This window comes from Epinephelus lanceolatus, chromosome 4 (assembly GCF_041903045.1).
Source record: "Epinephelus lanceolatus isolate andai-2023 chromosome 4, ASM4190304v1, whole genome shotgun sequence".
Classification (NCBI taxonomy): Eukaryota; Metazoa; Chordata; class Actinopteri; order Perciformes; family Serranidae; genus Epinephelus; species Epinephelus lanceolatus.
In genome coordinates, this window is record NC_135737.1 from 24,158,926 (window position 1) to 24,182,811 (window position 23,886).

General features: G+C 42.2%; 1 protein-coding gene across 1 annotated transcript in view; it reads left to right on the plus strand.

The window, feature by feature from the left end:
- Window positions 1-23,886, plus strand: part of schip1 (schwannomin interacting protein 1) — a 293,359-nt gene that overhangs the window by 76,401 nt on the left and 193,072 nt on the right. Inside the window, exons 6-8 of the mRNA XM_033631317.2 lie at window positions 20,234-20,298; window positions 20,525-20,596; window positions 21,894-22,029. Of these exons, the coding sequence (XP_033487208.2) occupies window positions 20,234-20,298; window positions 20,525-20,596; window positions 21,894-22,029 (273 nt within the window). The remainder of the gene's footprint in view (window positions 1-20,233; window positions 20,299-20,524; window positions 20,597-21,893; window positions 22,030-23,886) is intronic.

The window sequence follows — 23,886 nt, forward strand, 5'->3', positions numbered from 1 at the left end:
GTAAACACGGCAGGTGAAATGGGGCTCGGAGAGCACACAACTCTCCCCAAGCTCCCCAAGAATATTCAGATAGTTTTCATTTTCCACAAGATTGGCCCTGGGTGATGGCCACACGCTCGAAGAAGAGACGGGGAGGCAGGAAAATACAAAATTAGGGGACCCGTACTGGGGAGGGAATATGTGTTTGTGGTTAACATTACCATTCCTCAGCCCCTCATTGAGGCTGAGAAGAAGCAGATGGTTTACAAGAGGAATGACAATATGTTTCCCTCTGCCATCTTGTATGGGAGGATGTAACCTGTTTATGCGTGTCTCTCATCTCATTTGCCTGTTTCTACATTGCAGCGCGTTAATGTATTTACTAATGTGCGTTACCTGGTGCGCTCATGTTCTCATAGACCCTGAAGGGCAGAATAACACCGTATGACACGTGCTGGGATGAACTGTGGAAAGTCAGGGTTAAGAAACAGACAAGAATATCATGGTTGTCTGAAATAATATGGAGAGGGACAGAGTGTCAGAGAAAGCGAACAAAATGAATGGAATTCTGAAAGTTGAGGAGAGGGTACGGAGACAGGATAATTGGGTGTTAGGAAAGTAGAGGTATGGGAGCTTCGGCTTCCTTTCTAAACTCTAAAGTTGACCTTTGGTGGAGGAAGAAATGTTTACAGTTTTGAGTCCCCCTATGCTTCAATTTCTTCGTGCATTTCCATATGTCCTCTATCACTTTCTCCCCTCCCTGCACGCCCAACAGCTAAAGCATGTTCTGAGTGTGTGTGTGTTGTGTTTGCATGCTCATTAGTGTGTGCATGCCTCCTTTTTCCAGCACTGTTATGGCGTCTGCTGTAGTGATAAATCTAGTTACAGTGTAGCCTTAGGGTTGCAGAGCAGAGAGACAATCCCACTATTAAAGCTACTAGCAGCCTACTATTCTTAGTGCAGGCAATCACAGCACTCTCATTATTACTCAATAGGGTGGAGGCATGCAACCCATCATCTCTCATCATCTGTGCTGCCTCCAACACTGAATGCACACAAAATATTACACACACACACACACACACACACACACGCTCATTTGCTTGTTACCATATATTGTATCTGATATGTTTTGTGCCGTTACAAACGTGAAATAAGAGAGGAGAGGAGAGGAGAGGAGAGGTTCATTAGTACTTACTGTAACACCAGTATCAATGCTGATACAGCTCCTTGGTTTTCATCCTCAGCGGTGGAAAATATGTTTAGGTGTTTCGGATACTCTTATTGCCCTCTGGGGTAATAAACATCTGCTGTGAGGTAAAATGCCGAGGGGTTAATGAAGAAAACAGTATTATGTGTTACATAAGATCTAGGGGAAAAGAAATATGCAGCTGTGTAGGAACCTGCAGCCAGCAAGAGTCATCATGCAAAAAATTACAATTCAAAGTTTGTTTTTTTGTCATGTGTTGTTTTGTTTTGTTTGTTTTATGTCTGCACTTAAATAATGATCAAACTATACCCCAGCTAGTCATGACTTGGTGAAATACCTGGCACTTAAAGGTCCACTGTGGATTTAGGGGGGTATATTGGCGGACAGAGAATATAATCTAATAAGTATGTTTTCTTTAGTGTATAATTACTGAAAATAAGAACTGTTGTGTTTTTGGTACCTTAGATTGAGCTGTTTATATATACACAGGGAGCAGGTCCATCTTGCACCACCATATTTCTACAGTATCCCAGAATGAACAATATAGGGCCATTTGTGTTTTTGCGTTAGCCACTGTTGTTAACAGCCCCTCTGTGACAAGCCCAACAGCATCAGATAAACACTGATTTCTAATGTTAAACTGCTTTATGCAGTGTTTTTACCATTTTAAAATACCTGGGCTCTCATTTATAAACATTGCGTACACACAAAACAAGGCCTGAAAGAGGCATACACTACTTCCCACGGAAAAGTTGCGATCTATAAAAACAGACTTGGCAGGTGAAACTTTGACCCATGCTTACAAATATTTTGGAGACAGGAAATTGGCAATGCAGATGGAGTGGAAGCCTGATAGTGGAAATTGTTTGAAAATTTTTGGTGTACGCCATTTTTGGCTTTTGTCCGTACGTACGTTTTTAGTATGGATCCTAAGCATTGTTTTATAAATGAGACCCCTGGTTTGTTGTTTTGGAGAGGAGGAGACCTCTGCAGATAATTTGACTCCTGATAAAAACCTCCTGAGCAATAAACTCTGAAGTTCACAGGTGGCACACAATCAAATCAATACTGATTTGTTTTGGTGTTTTTTGTTTGTTTGTTTTTGGGGGGGGGTTCTTGTTTTGTTTTGTTTTTTACTCTTTTTATTTATTTTTTTTTACTTTTTTATCTCTTTTTTTAGTGTTTAAAATATCTGTTTATTTGTTGGGATTTTTTGTTTGTTTTTGTTGTTTTTTTTTTTACTTTTTTTTAACTCTTTCTTTACTCTTTTTTTAATTTTTCTTTTCTTCTTTTTTTTTTTATTGGGGTAGGGTATAGAGTGTGCCAGGGCTGACGTCAGAACCCGGAAGTTTAGCATCGCGCTGGTTCCCGGAAGAGAAAGTGAATGTGATTTTTGCATTGCATTTTGGATTATGTCAGAAAATAAGCTCCATGGCTAACACAAGTTTATGATACTTACAGGTTTTGTTCAGTGAGATAATCTTCACATATGAACACCTTTCATACTGCATTTGAAGCTTAAATGTGATCGCCAGAAGTAAAAAGCTAACGTTAGGCTTTAACGGACTACATGACTACTCTGGGAACTGCCCATTAGTTCGACAGCCCATTGGTTCAACATCCCATTGTTCCGACCATATTAAACTCATTGTTCCGAAGTCCGTTCCGAAATCATCATGATGCCCTGTGGTTAAGGTCTGGTTAGGTTCAGGCACAAAAACCACTTGGTTAGGGTCAGGAAAAGATCATGGTGTGGGTTAAAATGAAAAAGAAAGTGACAAACACATAAGCCGTGAGCCTGCTCCGCCTCAAGCCGGTCGCGACACACCATACGCCCGCCGCGAGCCGTTCAGCACCGCAGACAGTCAGACTAATGGGATGTCGAACCAATGGGCTGTCGAACCAATGACATGGACCCGACTACTCCACGGTCGCGTGACTCTTGACGTCACCGCCACTAAGCTTTCAACTGATTTCGGCCGCTTTATTTTAAAAACATTGTATAATGGGCAAATCGGACTGTTTAAGCTAAATAAAAAGCTGTAATGGCGGACTGCCAGCAGTCTCGCCTGTTCGGGGGTGATGACGTTTAATGTCCCCGACGGTGTTTGTAGTCGTATTGAGCAACTTGTTAGCAACCGCCTTTTTCACGACACATTAAAGCTTCAAAATTCACAAGTAGGATATTTACTGACATGTTTTATGTCGTAGAACAAAACCTGAAACTTGTTTAAGCTTTTGTTAACCACAGACCTTATTTGAGGCATTTTACCAAAATCCCATTCAAAAAACGTATTGACTTTTAGACGAGAGAACCGGAAGTGCTAAAAGCACTAACGGAGTTCCGGGTTTACTGGCACACTCTATTCACCACCCAAATAGTTGAAAAAATGTTGTGGCCTCAGGACATATCTTTAAAGCGATATGATGAATGCCAATCCTTAATACTATTAACAGAAAAAAAATCTTAATATAATATAATTAATATTGTATTAGATAAAGGGAGATGAGAGACACTGCAAAACAGTGTACAACCATGTGAGATGACATCACTGACGGGTCCGGCTGCTGTATCTAAGCCCAATGTGCTGATCTGTAGCAAGTGTGATGTGAGACTTTTTACCCACCTTCTGTGTAGAGATATCTCAACATTTTAGCACTGTGGGATTCAGATAGCAACCCTTTTTAGATTAAAAAAAAACAAAAACCTTAAGATCTTTGATTCTGTTTCTGTGAACTACTCCGATAAATCCAGACAGAGATAATGAGAAACAGAGCCAGGAGGAACAAGAGGCCCAGCTCCCCTCCTCCCTGCTCACACTGTCATGCCCGTGTGTGTTGTGGGTGTGTTGGACGGGCAGAATGGCTTGTTTATGGGCAGATTAATTGCTTTTATGGCCTTGTTTCTCCCTGTGAATGGTGCTGGGTGTTTTAATGAACACCCACGCTGCCTGCCTGCCTCGCCAGCCTGCCATGCCGTTCCCGCTGCTGCTTTTTAGAGCATAGCCAAGCTTTAGCTAGAGCCCGCCACAGCTAATGCCTAACGCTCACTGCATGACCCTGCACAGGTGACTGATTTCATTGGTGTGTGTGCCTGTGCACTTAGCCTTCCTAAGAGGCCCAGCACAGGTGGGTGGCTCCACTCGAAGCCCACAGGGCTGAGGGCAACCAGCAGTTAACTGGACCGTGACTTTAATCATTTCCTGCTGAGCTGAGGAGAGGTAAGCCAGGCTCTCCACAGTGTTAAGCTACAGTCATAGACACAAAGATTCTTCAAAAGACTTTCAGAGAAGGAGATAAAGTGATAGCTTTGAGAAGAGGTGAGAGGGACCATTTAGTAAAGAGGTTGAAGGAATTAAGACTAGGTAAGCGCTTTTCACATCCCAGCTTTACATGGATCAATTAAAAACCAAGCACAGGCTCCCGCTCTCTAGTCCCCTGCTCTTCTCTTCTTACTTTATCACCTCTAATTATGCATTACTTGTCTCTCCCTCTCTTTTTAACCCGTATTCTCTCCTTTTGTCTTCATCCCTACTCCTCTCTTCCTCTCTCTTTCTTCCTCTCTTCTCCCCACTCTCATTAATCAGGTCTGCAGGCTTTCTCTTTCTTCTTGCTTTCTACTTCATTAAGCTTGAAGCAGCGATGGACCACTACTAATGGACAGTCTCAGCTCTAACTCACAACTCAAGCCAGGCTATAATTGTGTGTGTGTGTGTGTGTGTGTGTGTGTGTGTGTATTGGCTAGGGAGCTTTTGTCTAGTTTTATCGCAGACCTTGTGAGGAAAACCGATTTTATGTGAATAATTGGTGATTTATGTGTAGTTTTAGAGTCACGGGCAAACAACTAGCATGTGTACAGATACAGCCATCAGATCATGATGTCATATCATGCAACCAATTTTACATGTTAGAATCAATCTCATAGTTACAAAGGGTGCAACAGATGTAAAAAGTGTGCTTTGGCTTTACAGTGAGATTTGTCACATCTGGGAAAATACTCAAATGAGACCACCCTGGTATCTCAGCTTAGAGACTAGAAACTTTAATCAGAAAGCCTGCGTTATAATACAGGTTTTAGAAAGACTAAAGGAGCGGGAGCGTCAGGGAGCGTCTAATGCATGGGTAACACCACCTGCGTGAGCAGTGTATGATGGCTACCTCACTGAACTGCTGTGGCTCACACATGTGTGTAGTATTTACACAGACACTGTTGCTGCTGCAGAGCTACCTACTGCTATGAGTACTTCATTTTCACAATTAAAAGCTGATACTCCACTAATTTATGGAGCTGTGCAAGACGCTGCATTGTCAGCTACACAGTCCTGCAAATATTTCATAATAAAAAGCCTTGTGTTAACAAGTGAAGGGATTCCGTCCACAGAAACGTTGTTAAAGGGTTTTTAATTTTAAAACAGGAACAAGCAGTGTTTTTTTCATGTTGGTGACAGATACAGACTGTAATGAAAGGTGGTATGGTGTCAATATGATTATTAAAAGACCATTTTCACTGACTGTGTTCTGCTGAAAACCGTGCGCATTACACAGGAAAAATAAGAGAGTCTCCACCGGCAGGTTGGCTTATGGGAAGGATTCTGTGTTTTTTGGAGCCTGATCTGTTTTATGGACTAAAAGTCAGGATAACTTTACCCCCGCTGTATCGATTTGACCGTTTAAGATTTGTCTCTTGCAAGTTTGCTAACTTTACTTTAAGTGCAATAATAGATCACTGGAGGACTCTTCTGAGGCCAAAGGACACCTTTAAGTGTTCTTTGGTTTGTGGGTGCAATTTAAACTCTTCTTCTGAGAGAGCCTCGGTATCAGGACCTCCAGTGAGACCTGAAGGCTTATTTCAAAGGACCAGGGCGGGCACAAATAAAGTTGAATACACTTTAAATTTAAAACTCCCAAATTGGATCATATCACTTTAACTAAAACGTCTCCAGGGAACTCGTATTCCTTAGTCTGCATCTCTTTTACTACACTTTTTTTTTACCTCTTCCACAACTGCTTTTACAATCTTATTAAGCAACAATGCCGATCCCGCCATTTGACCATAATGTCCAATAAAAGAGGCTTTATAGTTGCATACATTTACCTTCAGCTCTTTGCATATATATTGCCCTCCACCCAGCAGTGCAGTCGTTAGTACAGTGGTGTTCTGCTCGGCTGCCGTAGAGGACAGGTAGTATTGAGTGGTGTTGTAAAAGGAGCTGCTTTACTGTGTGTTTGTTCTGGCATGTTAACGGCTGGCTTTACAGCTCTGATTATGGCCCACCAGGAGAGCTGGGAGTGCTAACTACACAGGGAAATTGCTGCAGGCAAAATGGATGGGAGGGAGTGGTAATGTATGTACATTACCTCAGGGTGTGCATGCCTTCACAGTGACAATCAAAAATATCCTCTCATGGTCTACATTGTTCTCTAACTCTCTGATATCTGGTGCTAAGCAAAAGTTTGAATCTGGTTTTCTCAGTTGTATCATTATGTCAGTATGTGGAAAGACAAAACTTTAAAATATAAATGCACTGCACTGCATCTTGCAGAAATACAGATAATTTAATCATTACTATTTTTGTCGTGATTTGTTTTGTTGGCTGTTCTTAAACCCTTTGTTGGCTGTTCTGCTGTGTAGCACTGACAGTCCTGTTGTGTTTAGTTGGTTCATGTCCGTGCACCTGCGTCACCAACACAGGCTTCTCTGTCATGATTAAATTGATTATTCTGATTCTACAAATACCTTATGACTTGAGACTGACAATCACGATTGACAGATATTTTAGGGTGTTTCAGAAATTGAGTTGTCTTGCTTTGGTCCGAATCAGGGACTAATTTTGTTACAAAGTTGCATAATTGCCTAGAGTTGGTTCGTGTTCTCACGGCAGCATTTACAAGCGGACCAGATAAAATGCCTTGCGCGAGGAAGCTGCTCTTGATTGGTCAGAATTTCCAAACTGGAAAAATCCAGGAAGTAAACAAAACATAGAAGAAGAGTACACTTGCAAGATAAATGAGACACTTTCTAATGTCACAATGGAGGGACAACTATGCAGGTTGATTTTAGCGCTGGTCATCGTGGACTATATTGCTGTCATTGTTCATTTTAGACAAACCATACAGTTTGAAAACGAGGCACGGCTCCAACTAGAAAACAATGTTTTGATACATTGGATGCGCCGAATGTGCATATTAAGGCAGTACAGGAGGAGGTGCGAATTATCACATCAAGGTTGTAACTCATTCTCACCACAAACAAATTGGACCACAGTTCCGGACTGAGACCACCTCTTCAAGAAGGTCCTGGTCTGGTTGTTTTGGTGCGATTGCTGTGTTCACACCTACCCAACCAAACCGCACTTAGGGGGTGAACTTGAGCTCAGTTGAATCAGACCAAACAGGACAGGTGTGAAAGCACCCTTAGTTTCAAACTACTCCATATTTTATTCACAATACCAGGAAGCTTTATGGAATAATAACACATGTAAATGTTGTGAAACAGTTGCAGTTAGGTTTAGGCAACAAGCCTACTTGGTTAGGTTTAAAAAAAGATGTTTGTTACTGTACATAACATAAAGTGGCATAAATACATCATGTAAATGATGTCAGTGCGCGACAACCGTATGTAAATTGCCTGCTGTTACATTCAAACAACACTGACTTTTGGTTAGGCACTGGACACAAACTGTGGTTTTGTTTGACCAATCCGCGTCACCCCCCGCCTACCCTACACTGGCTTTCTTGCTCTTTATACTACATCAGTTGCTGTCAGCATCAAGTATTCCTGCAGAGGGGTTCACATTGGATTTAGTTAAAAGCCCGGTGCGTCTAACAAAGACGCTAAAGGCTGCCTTCAGTGTCAATATCACACGCTGAGGGGTGTGACAACGCAGCGGTATTTGACGCTAGGGGAATGAGAACAGGCTGCACACACACACACACACACACACTAATTTATATTTCTCCATGGTGGACCAGTTTCTGCTCCAGCCTGATGCCACACAGATGCTCATTCTGTTGCCTGGACTACCAGGAACCTCTGAAGTAATATATATATTTACCCCTGGCAACTCCTCTGGTCTTATGCAGCTAGCACTGCCCACAGACTGGTCCGTCTCTGAGCTTACTCCTCTGAATGTATTCAGCTTTAATGTTTCCGTTAAGCACAGGAAACTCACAGAGATTCACATTATCTTGTCATTTATTTATTTTTCCATTATACAGCAGTGTAGCTGTGCCTTTTCTTCAGGGCTCTGTATTAGCCACTGTGACTGTCTTTAAGTTTTCTCCCTGCTCCATTTCCTCTTTCTCAGTATGCAGCTCCTGTCCTCTGTCTGTGACACCGTCAGTCATTAGCCTAACCCCCAGTGCAGAAAGAGGAACTCTGTGGGCGTGTGCGTGTGTGTGCGTGTGTGTACGTGTGTGTGCATACGAGGGAGTGTAACAGAGAGAGAGTGCCAGCCAGCTTTGATTGCAGGGTCACTCAGGGACGACATTGCCAGTGTCTGGACACTGAATCCCAATGGACACTGGCAAATCTACACACACACATGCACCGCACATGCACAGGTGCCAGAAGACACAGTGTCTAGCCAGGAATGGCTACAGATAACGGCATCTGTCCTCAGTTTTTGCTATCACTCCCCCACACACACACACACACACACACACACACACCACACGGTGTACTGATGGGCTCTGTGTCCCTGTGGCAGAGGAGAGCAATGAGGATATGAGTGTGATGGCAGAGATGGCGCTGGCTGACTGGCTGACTGGCTGTCTGGCTGGGCCAAAGGACCCTAGGGAGGCTTGACTGATAGAGGCTGCCTCCGAGCCCTCTGGATAGCTTGAGTGTGTGCGTGCATGTGTATGTGTGAGGGAGAGGGGTCGATGTAATGCAGCAGATGGTATGATGGTGTTTAAACCAGTTAGGTTACCATAAGCAGAGGACCAGGTCATGACAGCTTTTTGGCTGAAAGGTGACTGGAATAACTCGTAGCCTCAAGGTTACAGCGTTACTGGGCTAGGATTTCCTGCTCATTGTCCACACAGAGCTAACAAGAAACTGATGATCTTTGATGGTGGCTGACATATTGTTGTTAGTTTCAAGCACTGAACAAAAAGGCAGTGGTGAAATATTACTATGCACTCAAGCACTGTACTTTAATACAATTGTGAGCCACTTTACTTCATTATATCCATTTAATTCTTTATAATTTACACCCCATTATTAATACTTCATATCACTACAGTTCAGAGGGCCATGTTGTACCTTTTACATGACATTTATCTGACAGCTGTAGTTACTGACTTTTACACATGAAACACACACTATTGTAGATCACACAGTATGTAAAATAGAACTGGCGCCATCATTACCAGCTACAACAGTAAAATGCTAAACACACCTGAATGCACGAGCAATAATAATCTAATAATATACTAAATGGATTTTAACACTCATTATTTCATTGAATTGAGCACTTCAGTAAATTTTACTGATAATACTTACATAAAATCATATATTGTTCCTAGCAGATGAATGTATTTACTGCAGCTCTGTGCAAACATGCAGCACAGTTTCATCATGCGTGTTGTGCAGTTATGTGTAATGCATCCACATGTTTTGACCATTTATAAAATACACTGTGAACAGATGTGAACTTGTAACGTCTGGTGTCTCGTGGAGATTTTTTTAGCCATTAAGGAAGGAGTACTGGACAGTCTTAAAAGAATATTTTACCAGCAAAATGACCATTTGTAAACCAATTACTCACCTTGTGTCACCTTGGATTTGTGAAGAAAACTTGGTTTTTCTCACATGCCTCCATGGTGATCAACAAATCTTAAAAAGGCGAACGTTCTGTATGGATTGAGGTCTTTTGGGACCACGTTAAGCAACAGCAAAACTATATGGGAACATCATGTACATCTCTCACACAACTCATGAGCAGGAAGACCTTGGGCCCTGGTAAAATGGAGGGAAGTTTACCATAGTCCAGTTACACATACTATCCACATTGGTGGATTATGAGACAGTGGGTCCCTGGGCACAAATAAACAAAAAGCCCCACCACATTAACGACATAGGAGCAAGACCCACAAACGTGGTGGTTTTGCATCTTTTTATCGTTATGCATCTTTTTTTGTGGTTCTGTGTCTCTTTGTGATTGTTTTTCCCCTTTATTTTAGGTGAAGGCCATGGGGGCCCTGACACTTTGGGCCCCTGGACCTGTGCCTGGTCAGTAATCCATCTATGAGTACCCACATTGTTATGATACAAAGCTGGTTGGAAGTTGGCAGAGTATACCTTTAAGCTATTAGGCATATCTTCAAAATGTTTTTGCAACTGACCACAAGGAGGTGATGGGATCGCCAACTAAAGGTGCGGACACACCAAACCGACATCAAAGAACTAGCGGCAACAAAAGCCAACTGTTGCGTCGTCTACGTCGCCTCACGTCACCTCACGTCGCCTCACGTCGCCCTGTGTCAATTGCATTTGAACACACTACACAAACTACATCCAACGGCCAAGTGGCACGTACGTTCTACGCCTACGTGAGAGAGAGCGGAGTGAGAGAGTTGTACATCCTGTCAGCCGAGGGGTTTCCTATCTGTGCAGCCGAGCACCGCAGCACCTCCACGGCCTGTTACATCCAGATGGTCCCGTTGTTTCCTCCGCAGGCTCCACTTCACTCCGCTGTCTGATAAACCTACTGCTTCTTCCCACTTTAACCTGAATAACAAACCAGGGCTCGGTGCTCTGGTTGGATCCAAACAGAGAGCCGGGGCTAGCTCAGAGACTAGCGGAGGCTGACTTACTGTACTACCCTCTGGTCATGCTGCGGCTGACGCTCTGCTAGCTGCTCCCAGCTAGCCCGGCTCTCCGTTTGGATTGTAACGGAGAACCGGGGCTAGCTGGGAAGCTAGCGAAGGCTAACTGGCTGTGCTTCCCTCTGGTCATGCTGCAGATGAATGAAGTGGAGCCTGAGGAGGAAGCACCGCTTAGCCCTGGTTTCACTACAGGCAGATTCACTCGCTACAGGGGCAAGGAAATAAAACCTGAACAGCCAATCAGAGTGATCTCTCTCACCGACAACCTCCGCCACCAATTCAACATGCTCAATCGGCCGAAAAGCCGCCGACGCCGAAGTGCTGACGGTGCGGGACACACCGCAAAAACTAGGCCGACAGATGCTCACCGATGGCCCGTCTTTGGTCAACGGCCAACAATTGGCTTGGTGTGTCAGGGCCTTAAGGCTGAAGGCCAGTGCAAATTTGATTGGAAATTGATAAGCGTCTATCTGATCATTATAAATCCTGTTTGTTATCTTAAATGCATTTTTTCAGAAATGGCCAAAGGTCCTCATCTTTCACATGTTTCAACTTTTACGGGTTTGTCTGCTTAAATCCTGGAATCACAGCTTGTGGCAATATACTGGTCTCTCCTTCCTTTCTGATGTATGACTTTGTACATGGTTGTTTACTGTTTGTCAGCAAACCATCAAGCTAGCTGTAAATTACCTGGAATTATCTGGTTAATTGTAGGTTAGAATATGTATACTGTTCGTGTGTTTGTGTTCCATATAAATGCGTCCGTGTGTGTTTGTGTGCGTAGCATTCGAGATTACCCGAGTTAATTGAGTTCGTCTGAAAAACAAACACAGCTGGCCAATGTTCTGCAGTGCAGGAAGATGATGGCGTGATGACCCGGAATCCGGTGCCAGCACTTCACATCAGGAAGCTCATCAAGTATTGAAGAGGAAAACCGACTTAGACTGAGAGACTGTGGAAGGAACACGAGACAAACTAGACAGCCACAGGCGGCTATGATTAGAGTCCAGACAGATATTCAAGCACCGGGATGTTTGTGTCTTATTTATGTGACAAGGAGTAAAATCCTAACCCTTAATTTTCTTTAAAATCATTTGTGGTCATCACTTTATGTTGATGCTTTTTAAATAAATTGAATATTTATTTGTTCAAGTTTTGGAATATATCCCTGTCTACTAATTTATACAGAAATAGTGTTAATATGTGAGAAGGCTCTAAGCTTATCCTGGAAAATGCAAACACTCAGACCATGTGCAGGAAAGCAGAAGCAGGATTTGAACTCTTAACCTCTGACCTCTGAATCCCCAGAGAAGATGACTTACACACTGCAGCACTAGGAAGACGTGCCTTTTCTCACATCTTGAGGCAATGATGTCACGTGTGCACAACTGGGGATTTTTTTTTTTTTTACTTTTATGCTCAAAATACAACAGTCAACGTGTTGGTGATAAAATTGTCAAAAGATTCTGCTGATTCTAGGTGTAGTGCCAAATATTTTGGTTTAGTTTAAACAGTAGATGAAATAGAAAATATTGTGTGCACAGTACAAATTACAACAAGCATCACTGCGTGCTCACCATTAAACTGATCTGAACACTATGGTTTAGGAATGTCTGTGTCAGTTTTGCTGGCATTTTAATGAAGACGTGGAGATATATACAAAGATGTTAATTGATATTGAAAAATTTGAAAAATATAAAGTGACAGACATCTGAATTGACCATAGGTTGCAGTGAGACAAACTTCTGTCATAATTAAATGGATATGCTGGGAAAAAATGACTCTGTATGAAACACTGGTGAATTATTGGTTTGTTTGTTTTTTTAAGTTTGGAATGTGAAATGTCTACAAATGTAGATTTATTGTAATAAGCCGCACCCACTCAAACATCAGCTGAGTCATGACACAAGATCATGCGAACCAAATTTTATACAACTCCCTGTAGCTTACGAGATATAAACCTTTCGCATTTGTGGCGCCCTCTAGTGACAGGATATGACAAGACTGCTTAGTAAAGCTCTGATAAAACGTCCCAACATGTGCACCAAGTTTGGTTAAAACTACTTATGTCATTTTGGATCTATGAGCATTTATGTAAAATTGAACTTAACATGCTTAACATGTTTAAAAATATATAATTTTATAATGGTTTGACATATTGACATTTCCTTACCTTTGAGACCTTACCTTTGGATCAGCAATGTCTGCAGATGATCCTGCCAAAGTTTCAGAATGATTGCACCAATGGTCTTTAATCAATTCTCGAAAATAGGATTAAGAGAAAATTGAGAAAAAGTCCCCAAATTCAACATTTTTTAAAGCAGAAGATCATCTGAGCAAAGATGCAGATAAAAAAGGAGATTGAAATGATGAAAGAATTTTGAGTCTAACCCAAGCTGTTTTCAATATAATTTCAAAAACTTAAACTCGATTGTTACAGCGCCACCTTGAGGTCAACAAGTGTTATTTGTTGTGCCTGAGTAGTGGATGGAATTTTCAAACCACCTGCCAATTTTATTGACTTTTGATGTGAACATTTCTGCTACATGAACACTTTCAGCAGAAAAACAAAACAAAACCAATAGTCGCTGCTTGGACCGTTAACAAGAAGAAATGAGAGTAAAGAAGTTAATAATTAGTAAAAACATGAAAATACATCATGTTTGTTATATTGTGGGCGAGAAGGTGAGGATCGTGACCTTAAAGAGCAACAGAGTTGAAAATATTGTGCTGCAATGAGGGAAATAGATTATGACTCTGTTTTATAGGATCTTTAGATGTGTGGATTTGTCTCCTCTCTTTGTCTGTCACTCTGTCCCCTGAACTGAGTTAAGGGGGCATTTAGAGGAACTGGAGAGCTATTTAAATCATGTGTGTGAGTGTTAGTATGTGTGTCTGGATCAGTTGGAGGTGCAGGGGACAGATTTACGCCCCATGTACAGGAGAGATGAAGGCCATTTCCCAGGCAGGCCGTTTCTCTCTTTCCTGTGTTTCTGTGGCTGGCTGACTGGCTGGCTTTGGTCCAGTTTAATTTCTTCAGAGCCCACAGGCTTGTTCTTTCACCTCCATATCCTTTCTTCTTGCCGCCAACCAAGAACCTGCTTTCATATTCTCTTCCTCTTTAACTCCCTCGCCGGCTCTCAACCCAATCACTTTCTGTCTCCCTGCAAAGTGCTGTATCTTTATCTTTCCCCTGCCCTTTGTCCCCTACAGCTGAGGTATGTAACCTCTCAGAGCGTCAATCACTCAGCCCATCTCTCCCTTACCTCTTGTGTTGTCTCCTTCTCGTACTATATAGTAACGGAGCTTTTTCTTGTTGTATGAGCATTTACCATTCATTCACGAGCTCCGTGAGTCTCACAAGTTGATCATCTGGTGAGAAACGCTGCATGACTAACGTGCTCTCAAAATGAAGTACATGACACCAACATAGATAAGATCAGTGTTCACCATTTGTACAGTGTCCGTTTCATACAGTGTAAAGCAGGTGACCATATTTTTTAACCTGCGCCCAAAAGTTTACAACATCAGACAAACAAAGAAGACAAAAAATGTTTCTTCTGTGTCTCTCAAACACTACTTGAGCTGCTTAAGTCAATCTGCTGATTTCAGCAAGAAAAACACACAAAAATAACTTCAGTTAAGTCTTTTCCATCTTTAAAGTCAAGTCGGGTTAAGTCATTTTTTATAGTCTCATTACAGAAAACATGAAGTGCAGCCAGGTTTTAAAACATTATAATAACAAGACAATACTGACAAACTGCAAGACAATAAAAATGATAAAAACAACTATGAGGCAGTAAAAATGAAAACACTGTAAAAACCATATAAAAACAATAAGCAGTATAAAAACCCTGAGATCGTATCAGAAGTGAGGCAGCAAATAAAAAGGCAGAGAGGGCAGCTGTTAATGTGTATGAGCTATTCCATGTTCAGCATATTAACAGCTGTACAGTGTATACACAGGTGACTTTACAGTGGTTGTGTCCTTATAGCGGGGGATCTATAGCTGCATCATGACGACAAAACTCTTGTGGTCAGGACTTCCTAAACACCTGCCCGTTGTAACTATCCCTTAACTGAGCTGAAGATGAAGTCTACAATGATATGTTATTTAATGCATTCAGTCATCAAAGATGTGCCTAAAATGTGTTCTCAGTTTGTTGACATGGCACATTTGTGTAATTATTCAATCCTTTGTGAACATTTGAGGGTGTAAGTGTAGCAACATGGATTGAACTGAGCCTCATTTTAGACCAAACCAGACAGTCTGACTTGCATTTGGCTAAATTGAACATAAGTGCTTCTTGTCTCTGCCCCTTTTCAGGTTGTTGTCATGTACTGTCTGTATGTATAGTGATTATGTACCAAAATTTATTTATAACCTATGTAATCATGAGCTAATAATTGGTATATAACCTACGTAATTGTCAAAGTGGTGAAGGAGGTAAAGGAGGAACTAGAATAAAGAGCGAAGTCTGCATTTGAGGCAGGTTGTGGTTGTAGATGGGTCAAACTAACATAGGGCTTTCCCTCAGTAGACCAGTGTTTATGTCAGGTGTGAAACCAAGTGAACTTGGAGTTCTTTAAAGGACTGTCATCACATTATGTTGAGTATGTAACTTTACGTTCATATGTCATGTTACGGCGCCCAACCATGATTCTTTTGCTAAACCTAACCTACATAACTTTACATTAAGATCGTAAAGTGAAGACACCCAACCGTGATTCCTAAGCCTAACCAACACATTCTCACTCCGACCTCATCACATATTGACGTTTTGGTCATGGACTTTCAACGTCCACATACGACATGCAAGGTACCCTGGGTGCATTGGTTGTTGACGTTCTAGGACACCGTGTCAAGTTCTCTTCTTTCAAGATACACTTCCATTTTCACAGGAAATTTAACATTTGCATAGAGTCTCTTTCAAAATAAATGCACTACATTGGTAAAACATCATGAACTGACCTTTTTTTTCTTTTAGCAACAAACACAAATGGTTGGGTTTAGGCAACAAAAACACATGGTTAGGTTTACGAAAAAAGAACAGGGTTTGGCTTTAGCATATTATGGGACATGAACATCGCTCTCTCGGGGTGAAGGTCCGTGTTTGTTGGACCCATCCAACACCCCTCCTGCCCGCCCCAGTCAGACTTTCACTGCCTTAACTTTCGTCCTTGTTCCGCCACGTTTCCCCTGACGCCTCCAGGCACCATTAAACTATAACGGCAACCGGCTGCGTATCATTCTGACGTTCAAGGACGCCTTTTTTTTTATTGGTTTCTGATGCCGCAAGTAACTGCCCAAGTGTCGGATTTCGACGACTTTGAAATGAGATTGGGCTCACCTAACATAGGGGCACTAATTTGTGGGGTACTAATTCATTAGATAACATATCAACCATTGTTGCCCTTTTGCCTTTGCATGATTGCCACCATGTGTTCTTCAGTGCTTCAGAGACGCCTCATCTCCCTGGGCGCAGAGCACGCTGTGGCCTGCATCAGATCCAGCAGGAAGCCTGGACTGCTGGGTTTATACGCAGTAATTAGGGGAGGAAACCTTTTCCACACACCCCTGCTATATAGAGTAGTGTAAGGGCAAAGGCAGCCAAGGAGCCTGCTGATATCTCCTGCAGGCCCTATAACCTCTAAAACCTCCCAAACAACTATTAGTCCACTGTGCTCCTTATTCCTCTCCCTCTGTCCAAGAAGGAGGCCAGCACATTTCTCAGTGATGATCAAATTCATCATTTTCCCCTTTTCCATCTCTCTTAATTCTGTGCTTTCTCATCACCTCCTCATGCCCATCTTTTTTATTTTCATATTAGTTGGAGAAAATGGAGTGAAGGAGAAAAGATCGATGGCAGAGGTGGAGATAGAGAGGGGGTGAAGGAGGGATGGGCAACATAAGAGGGCTTGTGGTCTGTATTTGGCTGTCAGTAGCTCTATTTCCTCTGTTGTTGTATAGTATACTGCGGGTTCAAGGTCTCTCCTCCATCAGCATCTCTCTCTCTCTTCCTCCCTGCCTCCGTCTCTCCCCGCTTTGCCTGACTCCACCATAAATCCACCAACACACATATTTGCGCACACACGTATACACACCAATCAATACAAGCCTGCTTGGCACTGCCAAAGCCCAAAATGACTATAGATTTCCTGTCAACTCTGCCACTAAATTATGCAAACCTCTGGTTTATGTTCCGGTACTTTTTTGGCATTCCTACTCCAGATATGGGATGGAGTTTTCCACTGAGGCAGGGCTGGAAGGATACAGGTGTGGGGAGCAGGAGAAAAGACAACACATGCAGCCACTGGTTTGTTGCGCAGTTACTGCAAAGTGCTGTAGATTTTGGAATCAATATCGTGTATTAGGATGGTTGTAAATTTCCTGCTGAAGTCAGGGTTTTATTTAAGTGGTGAATAATGCGCTCCAGATATCAGTTTTTGTTTTGTAAGCACACACACACACACATTCATATCACACATAACACACACACAATCAATGATAGAAACAGTGATACAAACGTAATTGAAAAATAGATACAGTAAAGATTCCCTCCTCAAGGTGCCAGTCATGAAGTTTAGGGTTGGGTGAAGTTTTAAATGCAACCTGCTGCAGATTATGCTCACAAACTTAAATTTGGGAACCATAAGAGTGTGTAATTAATGTATTGTTAACGTAAAATACTGTAAAACACATGAGACAAAGAGAAAAATGGCATAGTTACTTTAGGTTTGAGCTCCATACTCTGTTATGAGAGTCACCTGTGGGCCAAGTCCAACCCATATCAAAGTTATATGACATTTTGATTGAAAGATTTTCCCGTTTTAAGGATGCATCACAATCTTTACAGACATTGCCATCAATTAAATCCTATTTATTTACCTAGAAAAATGATTGCAGCACTTGATAATAGCTCGATAATGAAAGTATGAGAGGCTGTCATATCATAATAATGTAGTGTAATATCATTACCTGCAGCAGTAATGCTGTTATCAACATGTTATTTTTGCTCAAATTTACTGGCTTTTCAATCTTGCTATTGTGTTTTTGTACGCAGTCACCAAGTCATTACAATTAAATTGACGTAACATGTCCCTTCATACAACTGATAATCTGTTACTCACTAGTTTAAGAGAACACTATAGTGGGAGAAGGTGATACTCTAAGTTGAGGTGTTGATGGAGAGGCCAGTATGTAAATAGAAATGCCTTTGTAGGTAAGGTCGTGCTCATGTGTGCATGAATGCTTTTTTCTGTTACATGCTTTGTGTGTGTAGGTGTGTGTGTGTGTGTGTACTTGTTTCTGAGGTGGGCTAATAGTTTGCCTGGCCAGGCCTGTGGCAGGGCCATCAGTAACTTGAAGGGGAAATTGAAATGATCGGCTCATTCATTCTCCCAGCAACTCCATTACCCAGAGGCTAACAGTCTCTCTCGCTCTTTCTCACACACACACACACACACACACACACACACACACCCTCCTTGTTTATACTCAGCTCATCTCTCCATCACTGCCATTTGATTATTTCTCTGTCTGTTATCTATTTCACTCGATAAGTCTTTCTTTATTCTGTGTTTAGGGTTATTCTTCTGTCTTTATTTCTCTTACTTTTTCCTTTCTTTCATTCTCTCTGCCTTTGCCTGTCCCCAAAGTCGCAAAATTGCACTTTTTAAAGTTAGTTTAATGGCATATGACTGGATGTGTGTGTGTGTGTGTGTGTGTGTGTGTGTGTGTGTGTCAGAGTGACGGACTCTATAAGAGACAGACAGCTCTCTGTCCAGGACAGCATTAGGATTTGCAAAGGCTGCGGTGACATTGACTCTCTAAGCAGAAGAAGAAAGTGGGAAAGACAAACCGAAAGAGATGAAAAACAGCTCCTTGATGCAATCATTGATCACTAGTCAAAGTCCTTGATTCTGTCTAATGAGCTGCTTGTTCCTTCTGGGAGGGAGAGTAATGAGAAAAACAACACTGCCTGCCACAGTCAAATTGGGCAAACAGCCAAACAAGATAGACCTTTTTATTTTAAAAAAAGAAGATATGATGCAGTGCGCTTCAACAGCAATTTGGGGTTTAGAAAATCCTGAAAATCCTGTAATCCTCAATTCTAGTGTACATACACATTCATATATATACTGTATATATGCTCATTTACACTTCAAAGGGTGCTTTTTCTCAGACCCTTTCATAGCTATTAAGGGGGAAGCATATATCGCTATATGATGAATATTAAACACCCAAGATCGAAACACCAAGTAACCACTGCAGTACAGCAATTTTTCTTAATGTGGTAGTGCTTCTAATGGATGTAATATATTTCTTAGTGTGAGTCTCTTTATAGGCCAATCTGCCATCTAATAAATGCAATATATTATTTCATGCATCCTTCATTATGCATTAACGGTGCAATCAAACAAAAAGTCGAATAAAAATGGGGAATTTTGCAGGTTTTGCTGTACACACACACACACACACACACACTCACACATATACACATGCAAATACACTGTGACATAGCTGGTAGCTGCTCAGTGCCCCGATGTGACCCTCTTGGCTCATCAGGAGGAACTGCTCCACTTAAACTTTGTTGCTCTCTTGTAATTGAATTAGTCTGCTCAATTATGTAGAGGCAGGCCTGTCCTCATTACACAGCACTATTAAAGCTCAAGGATGGAGCCGAGGGGAGGAGAGCAGCAGGCGAGGAGTGGAGAAAGGAGCTAAAAGTCATTTAAGTGAAAGTGTAAAGTTTCATCGCTCTAATCTCCAACGCGTCTGCCACATCTGTGCAACAACTGTGCCATAGTTCATGAATTATGTCCTGCTGTATCTTCTCCGCCTAGCCTGTCTCTCCGTGTTTGACTTCGCTCTTTGTGCCTCTGGGCCGAGCGCCTTGAAAATGCTTAACCAGCGTTTTAGCCGAGTTTTTCTGAAGCTTACTTCACTAACTTCACAAGAAAACATCTAACTGAGCCAAAATGCTGCCAAACCACTTGCTGCAGGGGTCCCTGAGCTCAGCACAATGATCACACATCTGCCAAACATTTAATCATATTTGCACACACACACAAACACACACATACACTGCAGGGATCTCCTCCTTCCTCCTCTGTCTGCACCAAAGCTGCATATCTGAGATGTCAACTGCTTTCTTATTTCTGTCTCTTTCTCTCTCTGTTTGTCCCTCCTTCTGTATCTGTCTCACATAGGAGCAGCTGAAGAGTATCCAGAGTGGCTTCAAGCATGTTAATGATGGGGGTTTCCAGCTGCAGAGGTGGGTTTACACACACACACACACACACACACACACACACACGCACATGCACACATCAACAATAAACACAACACAGTGACAGAATGAGCAGCCTCTTGTGCTGCTGTAAAAGCCGCTCTCCCTGCAGATGGGACCAAGCCATCGCTGTTTAATTACTGATAACCCAGACTGAGATTGGGCTTGTGTGTGTCCTCTGAATGTCCCCTACACCCCTCCCTCTTCTCAGTAATCATCTGACCATGGACCTATACAACAATATCAACATCAACAGGCCGCCCATTGAGACCAAGGTGTTGATGTGAGTATATAATTTATCTACAGCTGAAAATATCAGTTTTAATTTCATGAAGTTTGACCATATAAAATAGAATTACCTCTCTGGATACTTTCCTCTAAAGCTGCGTTTCCACCAAACACTTCTGGTGTACCCTTAGAGCCTGTACATAATCTGTGCAGACATGTACCTTAACACTAGATCTGTGTAGTGTTCCTACCACAGACAGTATTCGCAAATGTAGGCTGGATCCTTACCAGATGGTAAAAGCTGCATCACTGCTCCGTCCAGCTCTTGCTGTATTTCCTCTGACGATTCTCTCTTGACCAATCACCGGACTGCAGTGTTTCTAGCGCCACCCTAAAGTATTGGATCTGTGTGTTAGGTACCTCAACAGAGAGTCAGTGATTCCCAACCTGAGATTCAAGAACCTTCATTGAGGTAGCAGGAGAATTGTGACTGGTTGATGATTAACAGGATAGGAAAAATGAAAAATATATCTCTCATGTTCTCATGTCCAATCTTCACATTTCCCTATTAACTATTGTACAGTTTTGCCTCTCCTAAAAGGGAGTCAAATGACCTTGTAAGGTTATGTGAATGTACAACTCATGGTCATACGTGACCTGTCACAATGGGTCAAAAGGAGCTGGACAAACCAAACAGTGGCTCTAGATAGGGCAATTTGCATTTTTCGTGTCAGCCACCGGAATTAACAGCCCCTCTGCTATGAGCATAACAGCATCAGAAACACAGACTTTTAAAATGAAACTGCTGCATTCTCTGTTTATACTGGTTTGAATCTCCGGGTCCGTTTGTTTAGAAGTGGAAGAGACCCCTGCGGATAATTTGGCTCCCAGTAAAAACCTCCTGAACACCTTGATCTTAAGTAATCAGGGGAAAGAGGTGAGCATAAATTAGCAGGTGCTGGGCTAGCAGCCCTGTCTGCAACATGCCGAACAGCATTGCAGAAACACCGATTTTAAACATGAAACTGCTTTATTCAGTGTTTCTACCACTTTTAATCACCTGGTCCATTTGTTTTGGAGAGGAAGAGATCTCTGTGGATAATTCAGCTCGCGATAAAAACCTCCTGAACAATGAAAACTAAAGGAATCCTAACTGGGAGATCACACTTGGCACACAGGAGTTTCACCTGGCTGCAATCTGCAATCCTCACACTAGATGTCACTAAATCCTACACACTGTTCCTTTAATGGCAAAATTTTAGCAGTTCAGCAGTGTATTATAAAATATCTTAAAAGCTCAAATGATCATCCATACCTGTGTTTATATGTTGTCTCTTTATCACCACACGTAGTATCCAGCGGGCCTGGCGTGACTTCCTCCAGAGACAGGAAGCTGAGAAGAGGAGCCCCTCCCCACCCTCCCTGTCCTCCTCCGACAAGATGAGCATGTCAATCAGCATGACGACCCTGTCAGATGGCAGCACCCCAGTAAGTCATACCTATGTCAGACATATTCTCCATTACAAATCCAAGGCATTTGAACATCGCTGTGACTGACGGTGTGTCACTGAGGCTGTGTGTGTGTGTAGAGATGTGTGTCTTTGCTGTGACAGTTGAGGACATGGCTGTATCAGTGATGTCTCAAAAAGGCTTTGTATGTACTTGTGTTATAAGTATGTGTTATATATGGGATGTTACAGCTGTGGTGTTTAGCATTTTGTGCTGCCTTATGTGGAGAATATGGGATGGTGTGTATAGTCTCATCCCTGTCCAGAAGGGGGCAGTATCTCTCAGCTCATTTCTCCAGTATGCAGACTCACATTCAGCCTGTTCTCTGGGAGCAGAGAGTAAATATACAAGAATTTGGTCTGACAAACACACACTTTCTCTCACAGCACCAGCACACTGAGAATTGAAATCAGCAGAACAGCTATTCTCATTCAGCACGTCTTCCCTTCATTTAACCAGCCCACGATAAATCCCCAGGATTTTCTCCACCGCGTCTGTTCTGGTCATTATAATTCTATACTGACATTGCCTGCCGTCTTCTGGCTGAATAGCAAGTGTGTGTACACTTCTTGACTAATCTCTGAGCCTGAAGTCAACAGGCAGGTTAAATCTCCGAGACAGCTGGGAGAGTTCTGTGTATGAGCACACTTAGGTGGTACTTGTCCACACAATCGCTACAGAGAAAAGCTTTTCACACAGGAGAAGACTGTTTGATTTGGATTCTTGTGGATAAAAGGAGGTCAGATGGGTGATGAGTGAAGAGAATCCAGAGTGGTTACCAACTAGCATGAACATGTGCTCTTTTCAGAGCAGGTGGTTATACAGTAACACGGGATGTGAGCAGCTGACTGGTCAGTATTCAGGTCAAGAAGGTTGTGGGTGGAATTCAGGAGGCAGTCTATATTCTATACACACACACACATAGTAAATAGTGATCGTGTTTGAGATCCTCTGGGATGCCGGGAAATGCTTAGCTCAGTGACTCAGAGCTTCCGACAAAAGCATGTGATCATCACTGAGAGGAGTGTGTATGTGTGTGTGGGTGTGTGTGCACATGGGCAAGTGTGACTAAGGTCAAGGGAGATGGAGGTGAGCGGTGGAGAGGAAAGGAAGATGAAAACAGATGTTGGTTCACTGGTTGAATGTGCTGACACTGTGGATCTACTCTCCCCTCTGGGAAACAGAGGCTCAGCTTTTCCTCTCATGCGAGTTCATGATTTTTTAATTTCTTTTTTCTTTTCTTTTTTTTTTAACCTGATTGATTGCCACTGTCCAACTGATATCTGTGGCTGTGGCTCAGGAGGTAGAGCGGGTCGTCCCAGTCGGAAGATCAGTGGGTTGATCCCCTGCTCCAGCCTGCATGTGGAGGTATCCTTGGGCAAGATACTGAACTCGAAATAGCCCCTGATGCTATTGGTGTGTGAGTGCATGTGAATGTTGAACTGATTTGCAGGTGGCACCTTGCAAGGTGGCCTCATATAATGGTTTGTATGATATTCAACGAATCAGAGCTCCACGAATAACAACATTTACTTAACGTTAAGTTAAGTGGATGAGTTTTTTTTTTTTTCATTAAACAAATAATATTTATTGAAAGTGATATTCATTAAGACAATAATTTCTCAAGAAACGTGCCTGATCATGACTACAACATTTTTATTGGGTAAGTGCCATTGTTTAACAGGAACTTTGTTAATATCCTTGCCAACTAGCGAGGGTAGCAATATTTAATCAACTAGCCCCTGTTACAAAACTATTTTCTAGATTGTGTTTAGACTATTTTCTAATGTTTAGAGGAGTTTTAGAGGAGTAGACAGATCTATTTAATAACTAGAT